Source organism: Cariama cristata, unplaced genomic scaffold (genome assembly GCF_000690535.1).
Source record: "Cariama cristata isolate BGI_N322 unplaced genomic scaffold, ASM69053v1 scaffold4848, whole genome shotgun sequence".
In the NCBI taxonomy this organism is placed as follows: domain Eukaryota; kingdom Metazoa; phylum Chordata; class Aves; order Cariamiformes; family Cariamidae; genus Cariama; species Cariama cristata.
Window position 1 is genome coordinate 1 of NW_009630485.1, and position 26,441 is coordinate 26,441.

The 26,441-nt window shown below is 44.7% G+C and overlaps 1 protein-coding gene across 4 annotated transcripts; it reads left to right on the plus strand.

Annotated features, from left to right (window-relative positions):
- Positions 1-1,795: 1,795 nt before the first annotated feature.
- Positions 1,796-24,373, plus strand: DPP8 (dipeptidyl-peptidase 8). 4 transcript variants are annotated; one of them, XM_009705540.1, is made up of 19 exons: positions 1,796-2,058; positions 3,649-3,761; positions 4,715-4,888; positions 5,808-5,976; positions 7,181-7,297; positions 7,664-7,792; positions 9,806-9,867; positions 10,887-10,987; positions 12,103-12,280; positions 13,629-13,788; positions 15,295-15,374; positions 16,550-16,702; positions 17,348-17,483; positions 18,270-18,415; positions 19,227-19,373; positions 20,153-20,305; positions 22,405-22,547; positions 23,279-23,390; positions 24,000-24,373. In XM_009705540.1, the coding sequence occupies exons 1-19, from the start codon at positions 1,800-1,802 to the stop codon at positions 24,120-24,122; spliced, it is 2,655 nt and encodes an 884-aa protein (XP_009703842.1). In that variant the 5' UTR covers positions 1,796-1,799; the 3' UTR covers positions 24,123-24,373. The 4 variants fall into 4 exon arrangements, with proteins under 4 accessions (XP_009703842.1, XP_009703843.1, XP_009703845.1 ...); XM_009705541.1 differs by having other exon boundaries at positions 7,181-7,291; XM_009705543.1 differs by lacking the exon at positions 20,153-20,305 and having other exon boundaries at positions 7,181-7,291; positions 24,000-24,189.
- The last annotated feature ends 2,068 nt before the right edge of the window (positions 24,374-26,441 follow it).

Genomic DNA, 26,441 nt, shown 5'->3' on the forward strand with positions numbered 1-26,441 from the left:
AAGGGGCTTTCCGCGGAGCGGCCTGACTTTTCGCCCCCGGCCAGGCCTGCCCGCTGCCCCCGGCGGCTGAGGGCCCCTCCCGGGATCTGCCTGCTTCCTCCGACCTCGGCGGCAAGGGAGGGCTTGTGGCCGTTCACCCTGCTCGGGCTCGACCTGCCCCTCCGGCGCACCCTGCGGATACAAGACGTCTTACGGTGTTGTAGTGCTGGAGGGTGCCCTGAGCCGGTGTGGAGGCTAGGGCCGTCTGTCTTTGTTGGCTGCAGGGAGGGGGAAATAAAATGCTTCAAGTAGCAGAACGTGGCTTGCAGTAGAGATCCCGCAGTGATCTCCTGGGGGGCAGATCCTCGTGTTACCCTGGACTAGCATCATCTTGCCAGGTGGCAGTACTCAACTCTTGTTTGCTCCTTAAAGTGTACTGCTCTTCGTTTTTTATCTCTTTTCTTGGGGAGATAGAGGGGAGTGTGAGAAGTAGGTCAGGCTAAGGCGTACCAGCATCTGGGTGTAGGTGGGGAAGGGAGACTTTTCTTTGTTGGAATTGTGCAAATTAGGTGAGAGTTTTCTGATTCAGGTTTGAAGTCTCATTCTCAGTTTCTGATGCATTCTGAGCAGAGCACTGTTCTGGGTATGCGTTTGGACTGTCCTTCCAGTTTTACAGGGCTGTTTAACTTGTGTTGTACTTTTGTGTTGGACTGCGCTGCCTAAGCCCATGCCTTGAGATTCAGTTGTCCTTTAGTGCCTGTTTGCACAATGGGAATGTTTTATGTAGTCTGTATTAGTGTTTTTGTCAGGCTCAGGCCACCAAGCTCAGCCCTCGAAGGGTGCAGAACAATTGTGCAATCTTTCCATTCTATATATTGAAAAAACCTTCCTTTTGAGGTTTGACGATCCTTACACCTTGTTCTCTCTGGTCATAAACTATGTGGTGGGAGTTCAGAGCTTGAATCCTTTTGGAGCTGCCCTCAGATCTTGGATTTATAGTAGAAGGACTTGGTTTCCTCTTGCTAGACATCTGGGCTGTTAATTCTGGCTCAGAGATACTTTGTAAAGCACAGCTGACTGCAGGAAGAGAGATCTGCTAAATTAACACCCTGTTCGGGAGGATAAGACTTACACTGCGGATAAATCTTATTTTTTCACTGTGTCCCCTTTCTTCTGATATCGCCTCACGCTTCTGGAAGAGTCTTATCCCTACAGTATTTGTAATTATATCCTCAAGATGACCCTTCCAAGCTTTTTTTGAAAGGAGATGCGAACAAACCTTAGAAATTATAGGAGAATAATGGGAATAAGGGCATGCAGTTGCCAAGGCTCATTGTGTATGGCCTGGTGGTTCCAAATCAACTACTAATGCTGTTTCTTCTAAGCAGTTAGTCATCCCAGATCTTGCTACAGTCCTAATCATCCCCCGTTCTGGTATCAGTGTGGCGAGGTGATATTCGTGCAGTTCACAGGGAGGAAGAAGCAAGTAGGAGCTTAACGGGGAAGAATTTATCCATTTCACTGAAATGAGTAGTTGGTATGTGGGGGTGTGGGAAAGGCAAACAACAGTAAAACCGTGTGGCTCTGTGAAGTTCTTAGTCCCATTCTGAAGGGCTGAGTGATGGCAGCCTGTTTTCCATGGCAGAAATCTCTTTCCTAGTCCTCTTCATTCTACTGTGGGTTTTTTCCCCCCATGAAATGGTGGTTTTCTTATAGTGCTTTTGCTGCGATGAGTTTTGGGAGTCTGAAGTGAATGTTTGCTGGGCTGCTGGAAGGCAGTGCTGAACCTCTGCTATTCTGTTCTTCCAGCAACATGCAACATGGCAGCAGCCATGGAAACTGAACAGCCGGGCCTTGAAATCTTTGAAACGGCGAGCTGTGAGGAGCAGCTCCAGAGAGAGGAGCAGCCAAAACTGGAACCTTTCTATGTAGAGAGACATTCCTGGAGCCAACTTCGGAAACTGCTCACAGATACGCGGAAGTATCATGGGTACATGATGGCAAAAGCCCCTCACGACTTTACGTTTGTGAAGAAAAATGATCCTGAGGGACCTCATTCCGATAGGATCTACTACCTGGGTAAGCTTGCTGTGACAGCCTGTGTCTTGACTAAACAGACGCTGCAGAGGCTGTTCGGGTTTGACTGTTCTTGAGAACTGGGTGTTTCTGGCAGTTAAATCATAATGGATTTCAGGCCAGATTGGCTGGTCAAATGTCATGATCGTGACTGTAATGTCTCATTAAAACTTGCGATGTAATCTTCCACAGAAATGGTGTGGTTGGAGGTGACCCATTAGGCCTGCTAGAGCTGGAAAAGAACTGTGAAACGTCTTTTGGGGCATGTTCCCTAGCTGGGAGGACGTGTTAAATCTGTTCAGTCTGTTTTTTCTCACTCCAAGTATGGGACATCCCCTCTCCAAAAGCTCCGTAGGTTTTATCTCCTTTCTCTTAATTACAACCAGTGGGTAGAACCTTGTTCTTCAAAGTTTCCTTCCAAAGCAGAGATTATAATTTGGAAGTCCTTTGCCTCAGCTACTGATGGAATAGGTTTTCCAGAGATCCTCTGGGGAATAAATAGCAGTGTAAGGCAGGGGCAACTTAGAGAGTAAATATTTTTCTTGACGTTTTTCGTGTTGGTAATGAAGAACTTAATGTAGTTTATTGTTCTTGGCCTCAGTGCCTCACTTCTGCATTGTTTCACTAATTGGTGTTTGCTTGATAGATCTGCATTTCTAAATTGCAGCTGTGCTTGAAGTGATTTGGCACTGTAAATGATACTGTGAGCAACGTTCTGGGTGGCTTTTTGGAGCAGGCCTTATGGTAGAGGAATGCTTTTGTCAAAAGCTGCTCTAGCTGAACTTAAGTCCATGAAAAACTGGGTTAGGGGGAGAAGCAATAGCTGAAGCAAAGGCCTGGGAGCCAGAACCATGTTCTAGCCCCGTTGCTTGCTGCTTAGGCTAGTTGCTTAAGCTCTGATTTGTGATTCACAGAGTCTTTGCACATGCTGTGCAGTGACATAGTTGGAAAGCTGCTGATCTGTCTCTTTTTTCCCCTTTTCAGAGGATGGGTGTCATAATCTTTGACGATGCTGAGCGCAAGCACGGGTGGGTTAAGGCTGACCCCAGCTGGGATGAGCTCTGGTTTCCTATGTGCTGCTTCCTGAGCTATAGGTCAGACCTGGCCTTTCCCGGAGCACATCTGGCTCCCTCTGTGCTGATCTCCATGTGCCTTGGCAGGAGCTTTCAGAAATATCAATGGCACTGAGGGGGAGAAGCAGGAAAGGGATGTTCAAACCTTCCTAAAGACACATTATCTTTCAAACACAAGCTGTGTCATGCTGCATTCCAGCCAGGGGAATTAGCAGAAAGGCCCTTCTTGATTTTAAAAACTTATCAAATAAAAGGGCCCCCAGCCTCCAAGAAGACAGAGATATGCTTCAGGCAGCATGGAGTAAGCCTGGGTGTAGTTCCTTGTTCTCTGCCCTCTCTGTGACTTGCATTTCTGTGAAGCAGGGAATTCCCAGAGCGAGGCTGCAGTGCAGAGGCCGTCAGTACTGTCTCTGGTAGGAAGGGCTGGTGAAATTGTTCCTGGGCATCCTTTGAGAGTGTTTGGGTTATTAACAGAAAGCTAATAGACTTTTTTTTTTCTTTCTCCTCACTTTCACAATAGCAATGTCTGGGGAGAACAGGGAGAACACGCTCTTCTACTCTGAAATTCCCAAAACCATAAACAAAGCTGCCGTCCTGTTGCTTTCCTGGAAGCCTCTTTTGGATCTTTTTCCGGTGGGTCCTGATTTCTTTCTTGCTTCTTGGCAGCGTAGCAAGCACACTGGCTTTGGAGTTGCACCTATAAGCCATCGTTAAAGTTTAGAGTTTATTGTCTTAAACATTTGAAGATTCTCCTTGTACTTGGCTAGCTCTGCAGCCATCTCAAAAACAAGCACAGCTTTCTCATCAGTGTTTGGAGTTACAGCATTTGTGCATCATAAAAACTCTGTGTGCTGGATGATTCCTCCTTTGCCGGCAGAGATTGCAAGTGCTGATTTGCATCAAATTCTCTGTTCTGGGCTCCTGGGGATTGCTGTAGGAGCCTGTAGTCTCCAATAATCACTGTCTTGCAGGGGGAAGTGATGAGTCCCCCTGAGGAGCAGTCAGTGGCTCCGTGACTCATGGTGGAGCAGAGGATCCCTTTCCCACTCACAGGGACATGTATCCCCTTTTCACCTCCGCACATAGCAAGCCCGCACCAGTCCCATCCCATGCACCATGGCAGGCTGGAGGAGGTGGGACAAACCCCATATGGAATTAGGTGTGTATTTCCCCATGTTGTTTCCTGAGGCTGTCAACCAGACATAAAATTCATGCTGTGCTCTCCTCCCACCAGACCACTCACTGTGCATCTTTGTGAAAGTTAGCAAAGGCTCTCCTGCTCGTTCGAGAAATAACAGACCTTCAGTCTGATCTTTCTTATACCAGCGAATACTGGAGATAATGCTGGCCTTCCTATGGGAGAAGTGGCTGTCAGATTTACAGTTGTGTAGGATCTGATCATGGCCTGCACCTGCGTCCACAAGGCACAAGCAGGAGTGGGCCTCTAGCCGCCAGCAGATTTCTGGAGGAGGAGGGTGTCTGCACAGCCATCTGCTCCTGGAAGCTTGGCGTGCAGAGACACTCTGACAGAATAGTAAGGCATGGAGAGCAGAGGGGGTTGATTGTGTTTCTCTGCCCGTATTCAGGCCATCCTGGACTATGGGATGTACTCTCGTGAAGAGGAGTTGCTACGGGAGAGGAAGCGAATTGGCACTATTGGGATTGCTTCTTATGATTACCACCGAGAAAGCGGCACATTTCTGTTTCAGGCTGGGAGTGGAATTTATCATGTAAAAGATGGAGGCCCTCACGGATTCACTGTGAGTTTACTCACCTCTCCTGTTTTCTGAAGTGCTGCTTTCCTCTGGCTAGAAGCTCATTTGACTTGGAGTGAAAGCAGAACGTGATCAGCAGTTATTGCTGCCCTAGCATGGCCAGTAGCCTTGATAACCCTTGAAACATGGAGAAGTCCTCCACAGGGATCCATTTCCATAGTTGTAGAAACTCAGATGGAGAATTGCAAGAAATGGTAGAAACCGCGGCAGCAAGGCAGGACACCAGATTTTGTTGATTTTTTTCATAAGTAGCAATGGCAATAAAAAGCGACATGAAGGCTGCGATGCTCCTTGGTCCTTCACGCTGTCAGAAGTCACGTCAGAGGCAGCTTTTGTTCCCAAGCTGTGGTTTAGAGGTCACTGTGCAGCAGTCAGTGCTGTATGTGTTACAAGATTCAGCTGTGTAACTCACAGAACAAGCAATCTTTACTCTGCTGGTGCTGAAGCTGGGCTTCAAAGCTAAAATAATTTCTTATTAGTATAACAGATGCCTGAGTCTGTCTAACCCTGTTGTCAGGGGGAATTTGCTGTACTCTGAGTTGCTTTTAGAGGACAAGATTGTATGTTCTGCCAGCTCCTTTTTAGGGTGCTGTTTTTAAGAGTGTGCCAGGCTTCTCTAGACAAGCTGCCTTCTGTTTGTGGCTAATCCTCAGCACTGGTGAAAGAGGCCCTGGTGGGATCCGTGCAACCATGGTAGAAGCATAACTTTCTCTATAAAATACCTGCATAGTATTTTTCTGCGTTTAAAATGGATAGATTCCTCTGTTATAAACCTGTGTTGGTTTTGAAGTCGGTGTCTACACTACTGTGGTCTTAGAGACCTTCTGATGATCCAGGTTAGTTTCTGTTAAGTGTCCATGTGTTATCATTGCTTACTGTGCTTTTTGTTTTTTCTTTCAAACAGCAACAGCCTTTGAGACCCATTCTGGTAGAGACCAGTTGTCCAAATATCCGGATGGATCCCAAACTTTGTCCAGCTGATCCAAATTGGATTGCATTTATCCATAGCAATGACATCTGGATATCTAATATAGAAACCAGAGAAGAAAGAAGGCTAACATTTGTGCACAATGGTAATGCATCCTGAATTAAAATCTCTGCACCTCCTCTGCACTTGTTCTTGCTAGACTGAATTAAGCAAGGGCACTAAGGTTCTTCGGAAATGTGGGGGAATGGCCACTGTTTATTCCACCTTGTTTGTCACGTTCTACATTTGCTCTAGTGCACATATTGTGGAATGATTCTTTTCCCTGCCCTGTGGAATCTGGCAGAATGAGTTATTTGTTGAACACATATGGAAGGGCTCTTCTCCTGAAACACAGCGCATTCGTTTTTACTGGAACAGCCTTTTTTGTGTGGAGGAGCTGTGGGCGGAATAGAGCTGGAGGAAAGTTTCTGTTGGTGAAATCAGGCTGCAGGGCCCTTTAGAAACAATATAGACAGTTTCTGAATAGCACTGTGGCTTTCTGCTGGCCCCTCATAGTCATAACTTCGGTCCTCGCTTCTTACCCCCTCCAACCCTGTTTTAGACGTGTATCCTGGAGGAAGGAAAATGGGAAATTGTGGATAAAACACTTTTTAAAAATCGATTGCATTTTGTATTTAAACTATTTCATTAAAATTTGTGTTCAATTAAAATTTCTGCCACTTGATAATAATGCTTTAGCTTATTTAAATGTTAAATATTAAAATATTATGTAAGTACATTAAAAATAAACTGTAGCAATGACTCCTTCTCAGATGATAATTATTTATGGAGCGCTGCTAAGTTACCTCCAGGGTAACAAGAAAAATATTGAAGCCCTATGGATATGTCATCATGTTGAGATGTTATGTAAGTCTGTTACTTTTGGTTTGTACAGTGAATGAAATGCTGATGCTTTCATTTTTCTGAATGTTGATATTTTCAGTTTCAGTTGTTCAGAAATGTTTGTTTGGGGGTTTTTTGTTTGTTGTTTTTGTTTTTTTTTTTCCCTTTGATTTTCTTAAAAGTTGTGGTTCCAATTCACTGCGCTCAGGTAGAGAGAACATTTTCTTTCTTCAACTAGCATATAGAAAATTGAGAAACTAATTGGGTAGGATTAAGAAGGGAGGATTAGATCCTCCCTAAATAAATCCACAGAGCAGGGTGGAAGCAGAAAACAAATCTGCTGAGAAGTCAGATCTATTATTGTGTAATTGTTCCTGGGGGGTGAACTTGGGCCATGTTTGGAATAATGCAGAACTGGTTTGATTCTGCAGTACGTCATGAACTAATTCTTTTGTGTCTTTTTTTAGAACTGGCCAATGTTGAGGAGGATCCAAAATCTGCTGGTGTGGCTACTTTTGTGCTGCAGGAGGAGTTTGACAGATACACTGGCTACTGGTGGAGCCCAAAGGCAGAGCCAAGTAGGTGTGGTGGATCCAGTGTGTCTGACAGGCAAAAGTAGTGGCCTCCCTCTGCAGAGTTATTTTTCCCTTACTTTTCTTTATGCAAGATAGGAACCTTATACTCCTAGCTCCTTTTGAACTATCTGCAGCGGTGAGCATGTTGCAGTGGCCTTGTGAGCGCATGTTACTGGGGGAAGAGACTTTCCTTCTCACACCGGTGACAGGAGTTGTAAGAGTCTCAGAGTGTTTTGCTTGATGAAACATGAATCGCAGACTTTGTTGGATTTTTCGTTATCCTTCCAACCTGCTTGTGCTCCTGAGAGACTATTGATGCCTGTAATAACTGGTAAGGAGAGCTGTTCTGACCAGGAAATGTTGATTCATTCGCAGCACTGAATGGAGGTAAAGTTCTTCGAATTCTTTATGAAGAAAATGATGAGTCAGAGGTGGAAATTATTCATGTCACATCGCCCATGCTGGAGACAAGAAGAACAGATTCCTTCCGGTACCCCAAAACTGGTGAGACCCTGATACTTTACATCTCTCTTTCTGGGAGACACGTATTTTATTCCCTGTGCCTGACAGCAGTGACTCTCCTAGCCTAGAGCAGAGGGGGGTGTTGGAGAGGTGTTGAGTAGTCTTTGAATTGGTGTCCAGGTGGTGGAAATGTGTTTGGGGAACCTGCTGCTGTGGAGGTTAGATCAGTCACTGGTGACTGTGCTGGTATTCCAGCCATGTGGTTACTAAAAGCTCTGAGTCTGGGTGTCTCAGGAGTCGGTGGAAACCCCATCTGATTGTCACTATTTTGAAGCTGCTGTCTCAGATCCTGGCAGATGTGCATTGTTGAGGAGTTGATTCTCATTACAGCGCTGTGTCTCTGAGGGAATAGCTGCAGAATTATGGCCTTTTGATTTTTTGGGGAGGGTTTCTTTTTAGCTGCTGGGAGTGCCCTGGCAGTTCAAGTTCTGAAGGACTCTGGGCTCCGTGATTGCTCTTGAACTTTGAACAACAAACTCAGCATGCTTACAGCCTACCAGGAAAACCTCCTGTTGTCATATTTTCAAACCGTAAATGATCTGGAGACTTCAGTAATAAAGGGGTGAGGGCAGGCTTGAAGCATATTAAGTGGAGTGCCATTGAAAGCAGGGAAGTGGAACTTTAGGCAGACCTGCTGAGGGCTGATTCGCTGTCAGGTGTATGGGGCAAGTTTGAACAGTTCAACCCTTGCTCTTCTGAGATTTCCCTGCTGTTACAGCAGGGCACGTGGCTCACAGATAACAGTGGTTCATTCTCTTTCCTCACTCCTGAAATCTTCGTTTTTTGGAGAAAGAGCTTATGTTTGGCTGACCTTCCCAAGCTGCAGAATCCAGTCAGATCTTGCAGATTCCCTGATCCACAGGGAGAAGTTTTCTGCTTATGATCCTGATTTACTACTTGTTTCAAGGGGGAAGAAAGGCTCAGTGGTAGCCTAGGAAGCATGACATGACTCCTCATGTTGTTTTGGTGCTTGTGTACACCCAGATTTCTGAGAGGGTTTTGTCATAGCTCTGTTCAATGCTAAGTTTCAGCAGTTTAGGAAAATGAGCTAAGCAAAGCCTAAATCCCTTTTTAAAAAAAAAATAATAAAAATCTAGGTTTTCATCTCTAGGCCTCAGTTTCCAGTCTGAGCTGCAGGGGCAATAGCCCTTTTATGTGGGTTATTATGAGGGCAAAGTTTGAGGTAGTGAAGAAAATTCTTCCCAGGGAGAAGGTAAGTACTTAAATAGGCCAGCACTGTGGTGCAAGGCAAGTCCTTTCATCTCAGTGCATCAGTTTTTGTGTATGAACCGGGTTGGTGAAGTGGGAGTACTTCACAGCAGCACTGAGAGTAGTCAGAGTACATGGAGTTTGCCACATGTGTCTTGTGGATCAACTGGCAATGGCTTTATTCTTTACAGTCTGTCTTTTCTTGCTGTGGAGCAGGCCCCAGCATTTAGCACTGCAGGCGCTGTAGAGCGGGATGAGTTGCTGCTTTGTGCAGGCTTTGTGTAAAGAGATAACTTTAGATTTCCAGTGTTCAACACAAATATGTAGCTTTATTATTTTAAGTGCATTAGTCATGGCAATAGGTTTTTTAAGTGTTTAGTTTTCACAGATGCTTCTTAGCACTGGGTCACTTTCTGTGTGCCACTTTGAGAATAACAACCAAACAGTAAACCACAGCTTGCTTTGCTATCCTGAGCATTTATGTCCAACTAGTACGTGCATCCTCGGACTGTGGGAGAGAAGAGTGACTGTGACAGTAGCATGGCTCTTGATCAGATCTATTTGCAGGATTACATCCACTGAATCTGCCTCATCTTTGCAGTTTCTTTATTCCCTGCCTGGTTCTGTGCTGTCTCTTACACATGCAAGTAGGCTATTTGATCAGAGAGCATTCTGCTGTTTGCCTTTTCCAGTTCTGTACGAATAACACCACAAAAATCAACAGTTCAGGTCTGCCCTCTTGGAAGCAACCAATTGGTGTCTAACTGCTCACGTCTGTTTTTATAGGTACAGCAAATCCAAAGGTCACTTTCAAGATATCTGAAGTGACAATCAATGCGGAAGGCAGAGTAAGTTCTATGTTCTGCTTGTTTTCCAAATAAATATAATTTCTGTGATGCTTTTTTTTGGTAAAAATCATTTTCCAGTCTAGTACAAATAAACTTTCGTGGTTTTGATAGCTTAATGGCTTCTCTGGAGGCAGTGGACTTGGCTCGTTCCTATGCAGATACTTGGTGTCTGCGTGTGCAGCAGTATTTCTCAAGGCTGTACATTCCTTCCCTACCACTGGTTTAGGAAGTCAACTGCAGAGCAGAATATTTTAGGTGTGGATGGTTAGACTTTCTTATGTGACATAGCTCTTGATTGGCTGCAGATACTGAGAAAATTTGATTGCAAAGACAATATATCACCTTATAAAAACATGAACACACGGAAAGAGATGAACTTTGCTTTCACCCTGGGATTTTTTAACGGATGCAGAAATTTCATAGCCCAGTCCAAGATCTTTGGGCAGTTGGGACATTAATCTTGCCAAACAGATATGGTAGCAGCCATACATTATTTCGATTCTCCCAGCTCTTGAGCTACTGCAGCCATCAACAGTCACCTGCTGGGATAGCGATGCTGACATCAGCCAGCAAAGGCAGGGAAAGCCATCAGGACCCTTTGGGTACCACTGTAACTTGTTCCCAGTCCCAGCAGGGACAGACTCCAGAACTGCATATCATGAATTAGAACCACAGTAATAACTGGATGTCATGCAGAATGTTCAGCACTGGTACAAATCACGTCCCCTTTGCCTGGGGAAACTGAGTACTCAAGTGGCTTGTCTGAGATGAACAATGGATTTGTGAGCAGCATCCAGATTTCTCAAGTCCCAGTTCTGGCTGTGCTGGTAGCGTGCAGCTCTTCCACTGTGCTGGTGTCTGGCTACAGATGGGGTTGAATCCCCTGTGTTGCAAAGGCTGAACAATCTAAATTGCATGAGCTGCGCAGAAGAAGTCTTCTGTGTCCAGATGCTTGTCTTGCATGAAAACTGGTTGTGGGGGTTCATCTCAGTGTCACTGAACTGCTGCTTTGTCAACAGATTGCAGATGTTGTGGATAAAGAGCTAGTTCAGCCGTTCGAGATCCTCTTTGAAGGAGTAGAGTACATTGCTAGAGCTGGGTGGACGCCAGAAGGAAAATAGTGCGTATGTTAATCCTGTCTCTGCTTACAGGGTTTGGGGCAATACAGTTAGAAGCAGAATGTGGTGGTCTCTGTCTTCTTCAAGCTTAAGCCTGCTTTTATTTTTACATTGCTACGAACTTGTTTGTGCAAAGGGGACGATTTTTCCAAAAAACAAAACAGAGTCCTCCATGTCTCTTTCTCTGGTACCTGGCCCTACTGCTTTGGTATTGGGCACTCACAGCCTTTGATGTATGTGTCCTCTCGGCATCCCTGTGGGAGAGAGTGCAGTGCTATTGTCCCCATTTTACAGATGGGGAACTGAAGCCCAGAGAGGCTAAGTGACTTGCCATGGTCACACAGGAAGTCTGTGGCTGAGGAGAGAAATGAGCCCAGGTCCCCCAGGCCCTAGGCTAGCGCCCTAACCACTGGACCATCCTTGCTGACCAGACTTACTGATCAGAAAACCTGCTGTAAGTGCTACTTACATTTGCATGTCATTTTTAACCCTGTAGATGATGTAGTACAGTGTTTCTAACTCACCAGAAGCTTCTTCAGAATTGCACTTCTCCAGTTCTTGAATCTAAAGATGGCTTTCACCTTTTTAATTTCCCCCTCCCTAAATGTGGAAGAAATGCAGGGACACATTTGCTACAATACCTTGTTTTTGCGGGATTATTGTTAGAGCTACATGCAAAGCCATCAGAAGTATGGCAGAGTCTACTGCCAGTCCATTTAGGTGCCAGTGTTATTCTCTGCCAGGTATAGATTTAAAACGTTAGTATTTTCACAAGTATCCTGAGATTTCAGTTGAAATTTTCCTGCTTCATTATTCCCTCTGATTTTTCTCTTCTCTTTCTCCCCTAAAGCACAATTCAAATCTGGGAGAATAGAATTAATTAAACTTTTGAACCTGCAGTGCTTATGCAATATTGAAATGAAGTGAAATAGGTTCTTGTGTTATGGAAGAGGTTTATGTGGGTGAAATTTTACACGTGGCTTTGTGCTTAATCTGAAATGGAACATTCTTGACTCCCTCAAAATGCCTAGTGCTAATGAGTGTCTGTTGAGATTTTCAGACCTGTCTAATACTCACGGTTGCATTTTATTCTCTCTAATATCTGTCTCCTCAACAGCATCTGGTCCATCTTACTGGATCGCTCCCAAACTCGACTTCAGATAGTCTTGATCCCTCCTGCATTATTCATCCCCACAGAAGATGATGCAATGGAAAGGCAGAAACTTATCGATGCTGTACCAGATTCTGTTACACCTTTCATTATTTATGAAGAAACAACAGACATCTGGATAAATGTAAGAATTTGACTTTCAGCCTTCTCTAACAGTTTGTTGTTCAAGACCCTATTTGTAGCGCTCTGAGCAACGTTGATGTTGCTGTGCCGCCTAGGAGAATTTTCCCATTGTACAAGTTCTGTGCATATTCTGTGTATTCTTCCTGCTGTAAAAAGTTCACTGTATGTAGAGAAGAGAGAGATCTGGGATCTGAAAGCAGAGCTGCTTTGCTTGAGGCTGCACAGCGGTCAGACAGAGCTAGGAGGAGACCCCAGGGCTCTGGCATTCCAGGGCAGCCCCTTGCCCCCGCAGTGTTGCCCACTGACACCATCCAGCTTCTTGGTGCCAGTTGTTCACCACCAGCAGTGCCAACTGGTGAAGTATTCCACAGCCAACAAAGATGTATCTAGGTGATATGGGGTGAACAAGTCCCAAGAGTCTGCTGACAGTCACTAAAACCCCTCCTTAACTACATATGGTCTGGTGAAATACATTTGTGTGTCGTGTTCTTGGAGGTGTGCCCTAGAGTCTGTGCTGTGAGACTGGACACCGGTGTGCTAGGCTAATGCTGTAAAAAGGAGTGCTCTTTACACTTCTGCAGATAAAGATCGATGTCTCTAAAATGACATCCCATTGGAGGTGTGCCAGGGTGCAGGGAGGCCTGGGAACATCATCACTGACAGGTAGTTGGATCTTTCATCAGAGAGCATTTTCATAAAGCCTTCCAGTGAATGATCTCTATACAGCGAGTGCTCCCTATGATACCATGTTTTCTCCTTAGTACTAGTGTGCCTGGTTTCAGAATGCTGCAGTGAGTTGTCCTTTCTCCATTATTTTTACTGGCTGGATTGTTTTTTGACTGGCAGCTCGTGCTGTACAGATAAATGCTCCCAAGTCCCTCAAAAGATTGTCCCTTGAAGCAAGAGATGGCGTCTTCATGAGTGGGAAGATGATGTCAGCTCATCTTTCTTTAAAGAACCCTTCAATCGTGGGCTTCTAGACAGCACTGGACAGAGGAGGCCACTGAACTCTGGCCTCTCTGGGTGTCTCTCATATGCTCTCTGCAGAGCTGGACCCACTTCTGTATCTAAGCTAGAAAGGCAGGCGCAGAAAATCTGACTTAGGCAGTTTGGTGGCCAGAAGTTAGAGTTAGATGAGCAAAAAGCCGGGAGCTGTGCAGCATATGTGGCCGCTGTCTGCAGACACTCCCTGGTTCATAAGCATAACTGGTTCTCCCAGTAAGGGACAGTGCTGCACCCTGCTAGCCTGAGCTGTGTTGTCTGTGTTGAGCAGTAAGAGGAACTTACTATGTGTGACTTCAGTGCCAAAGTCCTCCTGATAACAGTAATCCACTGCTCTGTCTCCCCAGATCCATGATATCTTCTATGTTTTCCCTCAAACCCATGAAGATGAGATAGAGTTCATTTTTGCCTCTGAGTGTAAAACAGGATTCCGGCACCTGTACAAAGTCATCTCGGTTTTGAAGGAGAGCAAGTATAAACGGTCATGTGGAGGCCTCCCTGCTCCAAGTAAGTGAAAGTATTCTTTTGCTTTAATTGGGCATTTGCTGCTGACTAGTGAGGAAATGAATGTCCTTCCAGGTGGCAGGAATTATTGTCTTATTGGAAACTCCTGCTGTTGTCCAGGAAAGCACTTCACTGTACAGTCATTCCTCTTGAAATTGTACAGGGATTATTCTGTATTCAGCATGGCTTAGTTTTGACCCTGATTCTTCCTCATGGACCAGAGGGAAAAGTTTCAAAAAATCAGATAGGGGCAACAAGCTCCCTGTGATACTCTGAAATGCACTTAGTTGGCTTTTCCTTGTCAATGCTGGGACTGGTTACGTGCTGACTTTGCCAGAGGTTAATCATTATAGCAATAACGTGGCTACCTCTGATGTGCAGGGTTCAATGTATCTAATAGATGCACATGGGTTCTGGACTTGATTTTGCAAATGAAACCAGCTTAAGTCCTGTCAGCCTTTACAAGCACATTGATAGCACAGAGGCTGACAAAGAGCATGGTTTGAACACACTGTAAAAAATTCCACGGTGGGCCTCCCTGTCTGAGTGGGCTCACATGTCAGTCCCTTTAAAATCAACGTGTATTCTTGGCAGCAAAGCCTGTGATACGACAACTATTCAGAGAATTCCTCTCTGCTCTCAAAAACAACCATGGTATTGCTGTATAGACAGAGATGTTAGTAGGAGAAAATTACTGGCAGTTGTTGCAAATGGAAATGCAGGAAGAGTCATTTCAAACAAATAAAAAATGGAAGGACCACGTGCTTCTGAGCTGCAGGTAAAGTTTGGTCTTGCTCAGATGCATGATATAGCTGTGTGCAAAGCTCCTGGAGTGGTTTTTCCACAGCATGTATTCTTTAATTTACAGTTTCATGCTGAGATACTTAATTTACACAGGGTGTGTTGAAGGCACTTGCAGAGCTCTGCATGTGCAGAAAAGACACCTAATTTTACTAGAGGTCCTAGTTTCGTGCAACTGTTGGTTTGATTTTTTTTTTTTGCCGATAGCATTATATCCTGGGTTGATTAGATTCTCTCAATACATCCAACCTTCTTTTTCTCACCAAATCTCCCTCATTCTAAGGGAAATGAAGCCATCTTATAAAAGCAGAGTTGTTCCCCACCCTGTTGCAAAATTCCCCATTTTTTGACACCTGAGATTTCCTTTGTACACCCATTTTTTCAGTATGGGCACTATTTCTGTGCAAGTGACAAAATGCTTTTTTTTAAAAAAAAAAAAAAAGACAAGCAAGCTGTCCAGGCCTCAGGCAGGAATCCTGTGAATCCTTCAACATATATTTCGCAGAATGTTAAATAGTACTAGCCCTAACATTTGTCTAGGGAGCTGGCAGAGGTGTGGACCTTCTGCAAAGGCAGGTTGCTCTTGTGTTCAGTCTAGTCAAAAAGCCTGGAAGGAAGAAGTAGTATTGTGTGTTTTGTAAAGTAGTATTACGTGTTTTGTAAAATGTAAAAGTATAAAATCTCTGTTTGCATGTTGGTTATTTGCAGGTGACTTCAAGTGCCCCATCAAAGAGGAGATCGCGATTACCAGTGGAGAATGGGAAGTGCTTGGCAGACATGGATCCAATGTAAGTCTCTGCTCTTGCTGCGTGGACAACCTGCAGGCAGCACACACTGCAGGGAGATGGTGTCTGGGGCCTCATAGATCAGTACATGTTGCATTAGTGAGGCTCTGCTCCCTGAGAAGAGTGGACCCTGCCACTCCCTGATACTGACTTGGAGTGTATGGGTCATGTGGGGTTTTTTGGGTGTGCTTTCATCCTTCTCTACCTCTGATGTGCTATTCTGGACCAGTTTTGGCAGTGTGGGAAAGCAACACAGGCAACATTAGGTGGCTTTCTTTTCCTGCATGTTCCTGTGTGGATCCTTGTCAGCAAGGAATTTTCCCCTCTAAGTTCAGGGCTTAAAGAGAAGGGAGCAAAAATACTGCGAGGCAGCAGTGAGGAAATTCCACGTTTCATGAGCAGCAAGATGTCATGGTGATGTCCAGCTGCTGTTCTGGAATCAAGAGACCCTGGTTGGTGGGATCAGCATAAATCTATTAGCCCAGTCTCTTTTTAGCCAGAATACACAGTGGTTATGTTCCATGTATCTTGTGAGCTTGCACAAGGAGGGAAGGAATGTTCCCCAAACTACTGCTGCTCTTGCTCTGAGCTGGATGAATTCTTTGATGATTTGAATCAAACAGCAGTTCAAGGAGAACTGTCTGTCTGGTTTGGACTTGTAAAGGTCTTTGAAATCCTTCCTAAATGGTAATTAGAAATGGGATTAGGGAATGGGGTGTGCACGTTGACGTGCATTTGAATCTGTTCTGCTTTCTGCTCAAAAAGAAGGGACAACTGAGGAATATTTAATATGGCAGTGGTTTACGGTCAGCTGCTGCTCTCTTGACTTCCTTCTGGGGTGGTTTATGTCATATGTAATTTGGGAAAGGGTCTGAAAAGTGAGGAGGTGACAAAGAATGGGGGACAGAGTTATTTAGCATAGCAAACAATAGCGGAGACGGGGAAGAGTAAAAGACCTGCATGAGAGTGCTGAGCAACAAGGTGTGAAGTGCAAATCATAACTGACGGAGAGTAAGAACAGTCATTTGGCTTACTCCTTGCAGTTGTTGGGCTACAACTCGGCTTTATGGAGGTGGGGCAGGGTGGCCGGGGAGGAGAGACTTGGAGGTGGTAGAACTGTGTATTGTTTTGGCAAGGAACAATATTGAGGGATGTGTTGTTTGTTTTGTTTTTGACAGATCTATGTTGATGAAGCCAAAAAACTGGTGTACTTTCAAGGCACAAAAGACTCGCCTTTAGAGCATCACTTGTATGTTGTTAATTATGAGAATCCTGGAGAAGTAAAGCGGCTGACAGAACATGGTTACTCTCATGCCTGCTGTGTCAGCGAGGTACCTGTCTGCCTCTTAGGCCCTGTGTAGGCAGGGCTGGCTGGGTGTGCTGTGGCGTATCACCAGTCTTGTCCTTCATCAGTCAGCAGACAAGGCTGTATTTGAAAATAACAAAAGCAGATTTCACACTGTGTTGTGTGCTCCTGAATGTTGTGCAGTGAGTGCATAAGCCCACCCAGGAAACCAGATGTGACCTCCCGGGTCAGTTGCTCTTCAGCTCGCTTCAGGCAAAAGGAGCCAGAGTGAATTGTTTGAAACTGTTTGAGCCTGACTCTTTTTGCCTGAATCGGGCTATAGAGCAATCACCAGGGGAGATGAGCCTGTGGCAGTGTTGGGGGGGTTCCAGGCATATGGGGCAGCAGCCCGTTCAGCTGGGAATGCTTTACCCAGAAGAGGATGTGTGACAAGGTCGTCATGCCACTGTTGGTTTGCAGGTGTATTTTTGGCTTTGGAGTGTTAATATCTGAGTCTTGCTAAGGATTGTAGCTTCTCAGAGTCTACCTGCTGTTACCAAAAGTGCTCAGACTTCCTAGTTTAATTTGGTCGATAAGCATCTTCTGAAAGATCTAAATGCAGAAAGAAATTACCACTTTTGCTTGTGCCTCTGCACTGAGGTGTTCAGGGTAATGTTCTTTTTCTCCCTAGGATTGTGACATGTTCATCAGCAAGTACAGTAATCAGAAGAACCCTCACTGTGTGTCACTTTACCGACTGACAGGACCTGAAGATGATGCAGCTCACAGGACAAAGGAATTCTGGGCTACCATCTTAGATTCAGCAGGTAATGGCATGAATGAGGAACTGGAGAAGGACAACCAGGATCATAGAATGAAAGATTTCCCAGAATATGCTTGCTCGAGATTTGCTTTTGTGGGTGACTAGACTTGTCTCTGAAACTCAGGCTTGTGTGAGGAGTTCTTGGAAGTACAGGAGTGACATTTTCAGCTCAGCAAGAAATGGGTATAAACTGACCATAAAGGAGTTTAGAGTGGAAATTACCAAGTTTCTACTGCCAGAGCCAGTAGAAACTATAGACGCCAATTTTAGCATCAGGGGAGGGGTTTAAGTGCGCTCATTTACTCTGTGCTATACACCTGCTAATGAGCATGCTTCTGGGGAGGGACGTAAACTTCTTAAATAGATGTGTGCTGCTGCCTACTCTTGTTTCTGTGAGACAGCTGTTGGGCTTTTATTTATCTGTTGTGTTTCTGTTCCCTTTCATCTTTCCTTCCCTAAGGCATACTCCGTATCCTGTGCTTTCCAGGTATTAATGTAGTGAGTCCTAAGCGGGGTTAGGAAGGGATGGGATAGCTGTAATGGCTGTGTCAGGGGAGAAGAGTTGCTGCTGTTCACAGGAGGGCAGAGATGGGAGCGTTATAGGACTGAAAAAGCTTCCCTAGGGCTGGGGCATTTCCAATCTCTGCCTGGTCCCAGCCACATCCACTGGAAAGCGTGGGAGAGCTCCACTGGATTTGCAGCGAAATTGGTGATGGGGCAGGGCTGAAGTAGAGCTGTGTTATCGATCCATTCCCTTTTAAACCAGGCTCTCTGTTCCCTCCCATGACAGGCCCTCTTCCCGATTACATTCCCCCAGAAGTGTTCTCCTTCGAGAGCTCCACGGGGTTTACGCTCTATGGGATGATGTACAAACCTCACAATCTGCAACCTGGAAAGAAGTACCCCACTGTGCTCTTCATCTATGGAGGTCCTCAGGTGAGTGCAGTGTGTGGGTGAGCAGCAGGGTGGGCTGGCCTGGGTCAACCCGTGCTGAGGGTAGCGTGCAGCCTGTTTGATGAGTAGCTGCTTGGCCAAAGGTGCTGTAAGCAGTCATGATTTCCAGGTCATAGATCGAGGCACTACCACTTGTCTGAGAACAGATGTGGAGTAGCAGAGCTGGAACTGGGAGAAGGGGGAGTACAAGTCGTCCCTGTTCTATCTCCCCCTCCTCTATAGGGGCTTCTGTTCTTTGTTTCCACTTCCCGCATGTGGATGTGAGGGGAGCTCTCTGTTAGCACTGACCATTACCAGCCTGTGCTTAGGAGAGCTTCCTCGCCAGTTGTCCTTCTCCCACTGATGAACAGGTGAGCCCCTCAGCCCTGCTTTGGTTCCCTCAACTCTGCTGTGCCCTGCTGTGGTCCAAGGCAGCTGGAGCGAGACTTGGTGAAGAGAAGGATTTTTCTCCTGGGAGATACCAGAGAGAGTGGAGAGCAGAACTGTAGGTTCGTGGCTGGGTTGTGCAGTCAGCAGCCACCCCTCTTGCTCCATGCCGCAGTGAACCTCTGTTCAGCTCTTTGTATCTGTGACACAGAATGGCTTCTTACTGGGTGAAGGGAGTTTATTTGATAGCAGACCACAAGCAGGGAGAGGGAATCCTGCAGCAGGGAGGAAGGATCACGAAAACTTTACATTATAAAAATGTATAAAACATTTAAAGGAAGGTAAATATAAATAAAATCTGAAATTGGATTGAGAGGTGACATCTGGTTTCCATTACATATGTGGTGTCATTGCTCTTCTATTCCAGGTACAACTAGTGAACAATCGGTTTAAAGGAATCAAGTATTTCCGTTTGAACACTTTGGCCTCTTTAGGCTATGTTGTTGTTGTCATTGACAACAGGGGGTCCTGCCACCGAGGGCTGAAGTTTGAAGGAGCCTTTAAATACAAAATGGTAAGTGGAACTCTGAGCCTGGCTCTTTGTTTTCAGCCAGAGACAGGTTTGAGTCCCAGTGTTTTCTGAGCCTAAGCATGGAATTGGCACAGATGCCCAGCATTGTCTGTGCGATGCTGCCTAGGTTTGGGGAGGGGAACTGTGCAGAGTTGAGCAGTGTGGATTGGAGGGAGGAAAGACGCTCAATGTGGGAAAAATACAATGTCAAGGTTTGAGGTTGTGAACCAACTCCAGCTTGGCAGACATAATGCAAGATAGTTCATAAGGGGGTCTCTGACTCCCACCAGAAACGCTTTGCTGTGCACACAAAGCACGATAGTTTCATTTACAGCATGAGTTGCTATTTAGGGCAGTTCCTGTGTCAGGCTGGAGAGGGTGAGTGCGTTTGGCCGTGTGTACAGGCAGGGAGAGCCTGTGCCAGGCTCTGCTGGCTTTGCAACGTAGCGCGCTCTGTGTTGGGAATGGCATTTTCATGCTCGAATGCAGCCTTGCTTTTCTAACAGTAAAAAGCAAAACCACTGAAAAATCTGAACTTGTCCCCAAGCAAGGAGACAAAGGAAGAAAATGATACTTAAGAGGTGGGTTAGTATATATTTATTGTCTTATGGGGAAAGCGGTCATCTTTCTGTAACATGCCTAGTGCAGTGGAGTGCTGGTGTGTGGTTGGGTGCTGCACAAACAGAAGCAGCAAAGGTCTGAAGGTGGCTACCTTTGCAAATCCTGAGACTGTAGCTTTTGTCTGTAGCTAACAAAACTTATCTTTTTCTCTCCCCTCCCAGGGACAAATAGAAATTGATGACCAAGTGGAAGGGCTGCAGTATTTAGCATCGCAGTATGACTTCATTGATTTGGACCGTGTTGGCATTCATGGCTGGTCCTATGGAGGCTACCTCTCTCTGATGGCTTTAATGCAGAGGTCAGATATCTTCAGGGTATGTTCATACATTGAGTACTTACTCTGGTGGTGCAGACAGAATTTTTCCCTTAATCGTGTAACCTCCCATGAGTGTTCACAGCACAAAGACTTTTGAGCTTGTTCTAGACAAGTGAGGACACAGTGCTGTGCCTGTTTTCCTCAAGACTCTTCTATTTGGGTAACTTCAGAGATTTGCTTTTCTAGCAAACGTTTCTTCCATGGTATTTCTAATTGGGCTTCCAGGCTTTGGTTATTTTTTTGATATTTCACAGACAACAGATCTGAAAAGCTATTCACTCTTTAAAGCTAGTGCCTGCTAACAAGGCACAGTACCTTTTAAAACCAGCAGTCAATGGGTATTGCAAGGGCAGTTATAAGTTATGGTGTGACCTTAGGTTGTCTCCTCAGTTCTCTCTGCTTGTGTTTCTGTGTGAAGCCTGGGGATGAGATGCTCTTCTTCTGTAAGCCTGTTGTCACTCTTGGGCTCTGAGAGGTGTCTAGGACTGGTATTTGCATTGAGTCTGTACTGGTACAGCTATAGGACTCAGCTTTTCAGAGGCAGTGATACCAGTACAGCCCCAGTAATTAATACTAACAGAGATGCCTCAAATCAGAAAATTGCGTTTGCGCAATTAAGTGCTGCACTTTCCTACCTCTCCACACAAATTTGCAGCTTTTCTCCTCAGGAGAGTGTGTTGTGCGTACTTGAGTGCAAGCACCCCAAAGAGCGCGATGTGACTGCACCGTCACTGTGCTTGCTTCCCCCAGCTCCAAAGGAGCTAGACGTAATCTTGACCTAATGTGAAGGTGTGGTGTTGTCCATGAGACCTCCTGCATTAATGCAAGCAGGGTCCTTTTGGACAGGACACACTTGCCGTCCAAGAAGCCTGGCATGTAAGAGGAGTGTGGGGCTGTTTAGGTAGGCCAGTTTTACTGGAATATCTGAGAGCCTGTTCTTGTGATCTGGGATGAGGAGGAACAACTGTTCATCTCATTCAGCTGAGCACAGGATATTCCCTCTCTGGAACTGTGTAAGAGAGCTTTACACTGTTGGACTGTTGAGCTTGCAATAACTTAACTGGGCTATACCAATCTCAGGTCACCTATGCTGAAGGTACCTTATGTAGTCTCAGCTGTTGCCCACTTTGTGTCAGCCAAGCTCTTTGTGCTGTGAACCAACTAAGGGAAATGATCTGGCTGAAAAATGACGCCTCCTTTTCTTCCTCCTCCCCTCTTTCCTGCCCTGAGAGAATAGTTTCTTTGCAGACTGATCAAATTGCCCATGCTGCTTCGTGGCAGTGTGTTTTGAAGGAGCCAGGAGGGAACCTGGGGATGGGGAGAGGTACTGAAAAGAGTTTCTTGTGATTACGTGACTTTAAACCACTATAGTAAATGGCAAGGCTGCTGTTGGGCAGTATCTACTCAAAAGAAGAGATGTGGTAAAAGCTGGATATTGCTCTTGGGATGTATTTTGTTCTTTATAGCTGCTCTTGCTTTGTCTAAGTCCGACTTGTGTATTCCTGGGAGGTTTAATAATTATTTGTCTCAAGTCTTTAAGGATTGTTGTAGTTTTTACTTTAAAAAATGCTTGCCTTGCAAAGGGCTTTTTGGTGGGGGTTTTTTCCTCGTTGGTCTTTTTTTCACAAGTTTCTCTGCAAGCTGGTGGTAGCTATGCAAGGTAGTTTGCTGAGTCCTAGGGAGCTGTTGATCCCAGTTTCTGTTAGACATTCCAATGAGCAAAGGTTTTGCAACGCGAAAGCAGAGCACTCTGCATTTTGGCCAAAATCCGCTTCCCTCAGCAGGCCTTGCAGCGTTACGTTTAGTGTTGCTTCTCATTTGTCTGTAGGATCTTCCTAGTTTTGAGCAGCTACCTTGTTTTCAGCACATGCAGGTTGTAGCTGAACTGTGCTGATACATATGAACTGTGGGAGGGAGAGTGAGAATTGCTTTTTTTCCACTGCAGGCTGTGGCTTGTAAACTTACAAGCGTGTTTGGGGCAATTACAGTTGCACTGGGACAGAGTTGTGGGAGGGAGGGAGGGAGGGACATCCCCAGATCAGGGGCTCAGGTGTTGTCATTCCCCTCCCGATGCTGACAGCCCTGTTGAACTTGCAGGTTGCCATTGCCGGAGCACCAGTCACGCTGTGGATTTTCTATGACACTGGTTACACAGAGCGCTACATGGGCCACCCGGATCACAACGAGCAGGGCTATTACCTAGGTTCAGTGGCCATGCAAGCTGAGAAGTTTCCTTCTGAGTAAGTTTGGTTCTGCATCTTGCCTTCTACTTTTCCTCCCAGGAAAGTTTAAGCCCTATGGACACATTTTTATCTCCTTGTTCTTGGCAAGTGAATCCTGGAATCACAAATGCTAGTATTAATAATGAGAAAAAAATAAAAAGACCAAAACCCAACACTAAAACTTAATATTTGAATGAACATTTACATAATGACAGGGCATTTTGTGTAATACCTTTTATACTAGCTGTAATTAAAGACTATCTTTTATGTCTAAAGAAATCACAAACATATCTTCAATTATGATTAGCACTTTAGAACCACATGAAGCTAGACAAAAATTAGTTGATCAGGGTGCTTTTCTGCATGTCCTAAGGCTGTATCAGCACAGAGTTGTCTGCAGAGCAGACTGAGAGCATGGGCTTTCTTGCCAAAGAGCTGAAAATCAGCAGTGATTCTGAGCAAGTGTTAAGCTGTTGTATTGTCCAAGCTAGGAAATACTTCTGAGAGTAAAGAAGATATATGGATAAAATATCTGACCATGATGTGTATATGCAGGAAGGACTTTTAGAGAAGGAAAGAATAGGCTTGGGAGACATGTCCCTCGAGGGCAATTTACAATCGTGAAATCACTGTCTTCAATGCAAATATTTTTTTCTATTGAGTGTTTTTGAAGGGATGTGTGTGGACTGTGAAATGACTGGTGGGTTCTGGGATGCTGTCTAGAAATGTTTGTCTCTTGCTTTTCGTAGACCCAACCGTTTGCTGCTGCTACACGGATTCTTGGATGAGAATGTTCACTTTGCACACACTAGTATTTTGCTCAGCTTCTTAGTGAGAGCTGGGAAACCATATGACTTACAGGTAAGGCCAGAACCAGGATGTAAAGGTAATGTGTCTGTCTTTGACTGAGGAGTCCAAAATTGGAATTTGTAACATGGCTGTGCTGGGCAGCTTAGAATTCTAGGATAAAACTGCAGTATTTGAGCCTAACTTTTTTTTTAAAAGGAAGATTGTATTAGTAAACAAAAAAAAAAATATTAGGCAAATGAGCAACTAAGAGCAGTTGAGGCTGCTTCTGAGGAGATCTGCAGTTTGGAGGCAGTACAGCAGTGTTTGCGCAGTATGGAACAGGGTTATGCATTTAATTAAACCCTGATGGTTCTGTGCAGATGTAGCCCAGGTATCCCACACTGTGCTGCAGAACTGGGAGCGTGCCGATTCACCTGATGGGTTTGGACAGGATCTGCCTCTGTTCAGCCAGGCTGATCACCTCCAGCACAGCACTAGCTGGATTAAGGGGTGCAGTGGGTCGTCTCTGGGTTCAGGCAGTGGAGGATGGGGTGTATTAGCTCAGGTGCAGAGTTAATGCAGGGAGATTCCATGAACATTTTGAATGTGGCTCTGGGAACCAGTTTAAACGTCAGTGCCTGCAACTCTTGTGGATACTTACAACTTTATTTTGTATTTTAGATCTACCCTCAGGAGAGACACAGTATAAGAGTACCTGAGTCGGGAGAGCACTATGAACTCCATCTGCTGTATTACCTGCAAGAGAATCTGGGCTCTCGTATTGCAGCCCTGAAAGCAATGTAACTGACCTCTGCAGAATTCTGCTCCACTGGCTGCTTTACCCAACGAGGAGATGTAGGAAACTAGAGAAAATAGGATGGAACATTGCATTCTGGTGCCTGCCACATGTACACACACACACACACAGAGACACACACAAACACAGACACACAGACACTTTTTTAAAAGTAAATTTGGTGCCATACAAGAAACTAAAGTACGGTGACCTAATAACTTTAAAGGTTAAGGTGTAAATAAAATCAAGTATCTGTGGTATAATGCAGTACCATGGGTGTTCTCTTGGGGGAGGAGCTGAAACTGAAAATAACATACTTCTACAGCACCAGATCTTCACTTTTTAAAAGCATTATGACATAATTGATGTATTTTTACAGTGTGTTCATTGGTATCTTATTACATAATACTGGATGATTTACTCACTACACAGCAAGAGTTTACCTGAATGGTTACAACTTGTATTACATTTTAAATGCTATCATATAGCTTTTATGCTTCCTGAAAGGGATGTGTCTCCTTAGAAGCTGGTCACAAGTTGGACACATCACCTATCTAGATGTTAATTGTTTTTTAAGAAGAAAGACTTTTAAGCTGCCTCCTAAATAATTTAAATTTTGGATTCAGTTCAGTTGATGCCAGGTTCTTTTCAATGATTTCTTCTCTCCCCAGGATAAGTCATACTCTTTTTGGTTTGGTTCCCCCCGCCCCCGCCCTTTGAGCAGCTTAAGATCCTATCCTGATTGTACTTGATTTCAGTGGGGAGGTGAAATGATATTTTACTGTGATATGGGCATAACAGTCTTTTATTCTGAGATGCAAATTAACTTCAGTCAAAGAGCTAAAACTCTAAATTTTAAAACAACATTAAAAGTGCAGCCCATTTCTCACTGACGTTTTTCCCTGACGTTCATTCTGGAGCTGGTTTTGCAATACTGTTTTCTTACCATCACATCAGCATGATGTAGGTATGTGCATCCTGTTCTGATTTCAAAATTCGATAGACTCTAACTTGGAGGTCTACAGAGGATTTGGTGAGGAGGGACGTTACGAACACTACATGTGAGGCGATACGAACTGTTTTATTGAATTTCCTGCTTTGTTTGAGGGACTGCTTCCCAGGCGCGTACTCTGTTCGGTCCTCCATTCCTGGGTCCTTTCTAGCACTGTTGTATAGCATGCTTATGATGCTGTATTTGAGAAACCACCTTCTGTATAGCTTAAGGTAACCTCGCTAAGCCTAAAGGATATGCAATCCCAGTTGTGGTTTTGGTAGTGAGGTTTTAACTAAGTGGCAGGCTTGGCTAAAAAGCATCATAAGTTTGTGAAGTCACAACTTGCAACAGGTCGTTTAGGGTAGAAATCCATAGCAAAATGATTCTCTTTAATCCAGGAAATTCTCCCCTTGGGGCTTGCCTCTGAGACTCCTGTAAGTTTTAATGGTTTTCTTAGAAACCTAAGAACTTCCTTTTCTTTCTGTTTTGGTGCTAGAGAGAAAGCAGAGCATGATTTTCTTTTCATCTTCTAAAAATCTGGAATCACTCTCAGTGTTTTACGCTCTTAGTACACCACATCTTGTAACCTTGTATTTTCCTTGCTTTTGTACTGTTCAGCTTGATCCTGAAACTCCGGGATTTAACACAATCTGGCTGTATTGCATCAAACCGCATCGTTTTTCAGTTGTTAGGCTGCTGGGCATATGCACCAAAGCTAGTGGAGCTGGTGCAGTTACACGGTTGTAAAATTTGTGTGTGAGAACGGGGTCTGGTTTTTGGGTTGCACAAAAGATAGCCGAAGCAAACAGGCATGCAGTAAATGCAAATTTCCCTGAGGTGGGGATGTTTGGTTTGGGCTGTTTTCTGGTTTTCAGATCACAATGATTATAAGTGGATCAGCTAAAATACCATTAGGAGGTGAGTAGCAGGCTTACAGTTTTATTTTGGGAAGGGCATGGCAGGGAAGGAGCCCAGCTCCTATAATGTCTTCTCTTAGCAGTTAATTGTGACTGAAGCGAATGCAGCATCCCTGTGGAGTGTGCTATAGTCAGTACTGAGAGACAAATAGGTGTGCTGCTGCATTTGAACTAGGGCAACAGGGCAGTGAGTAGAGACAACTATAAGCTGTTACTATGGAATTCCATTGTGTTCCTTATGTGTTTATGCTGTATTATATATACATATATCTATATCTGTTCATATATACATATATGTATAAAATTACACGTGGATAGTATCACCTTTTCCAGGGTTGTTTATATTTTGTTCAATATTAAATTAACTTGCGTTTTGGGGTGGTTTTGTTCTTTTTCTAGAGGTGATTACCCTTGAA

Coding starts and splice junctions, on each gene's coding strand:
- DPP8 (XM_009705540.1), top strand. CDS start 1,800: ATGGCAGCAGCCATGGAAACTGAACAGCCGGGCCTTGAAATCTTTGAA. Junction 9,868..10,886: donor CAATCAATGCGGAAGGCAGA/GTAAGTTCTATG, acceptor CTTTGTCAACAG/ATTGCAGATGTTGTGGATAA. Junction 18,416..19,226: donor TCATCTATGGAGGTCCTCAG/GTGAGTGCAGTG, acceptor CTTCTATTCCAG/GTACAACTAGTGAACAATCG.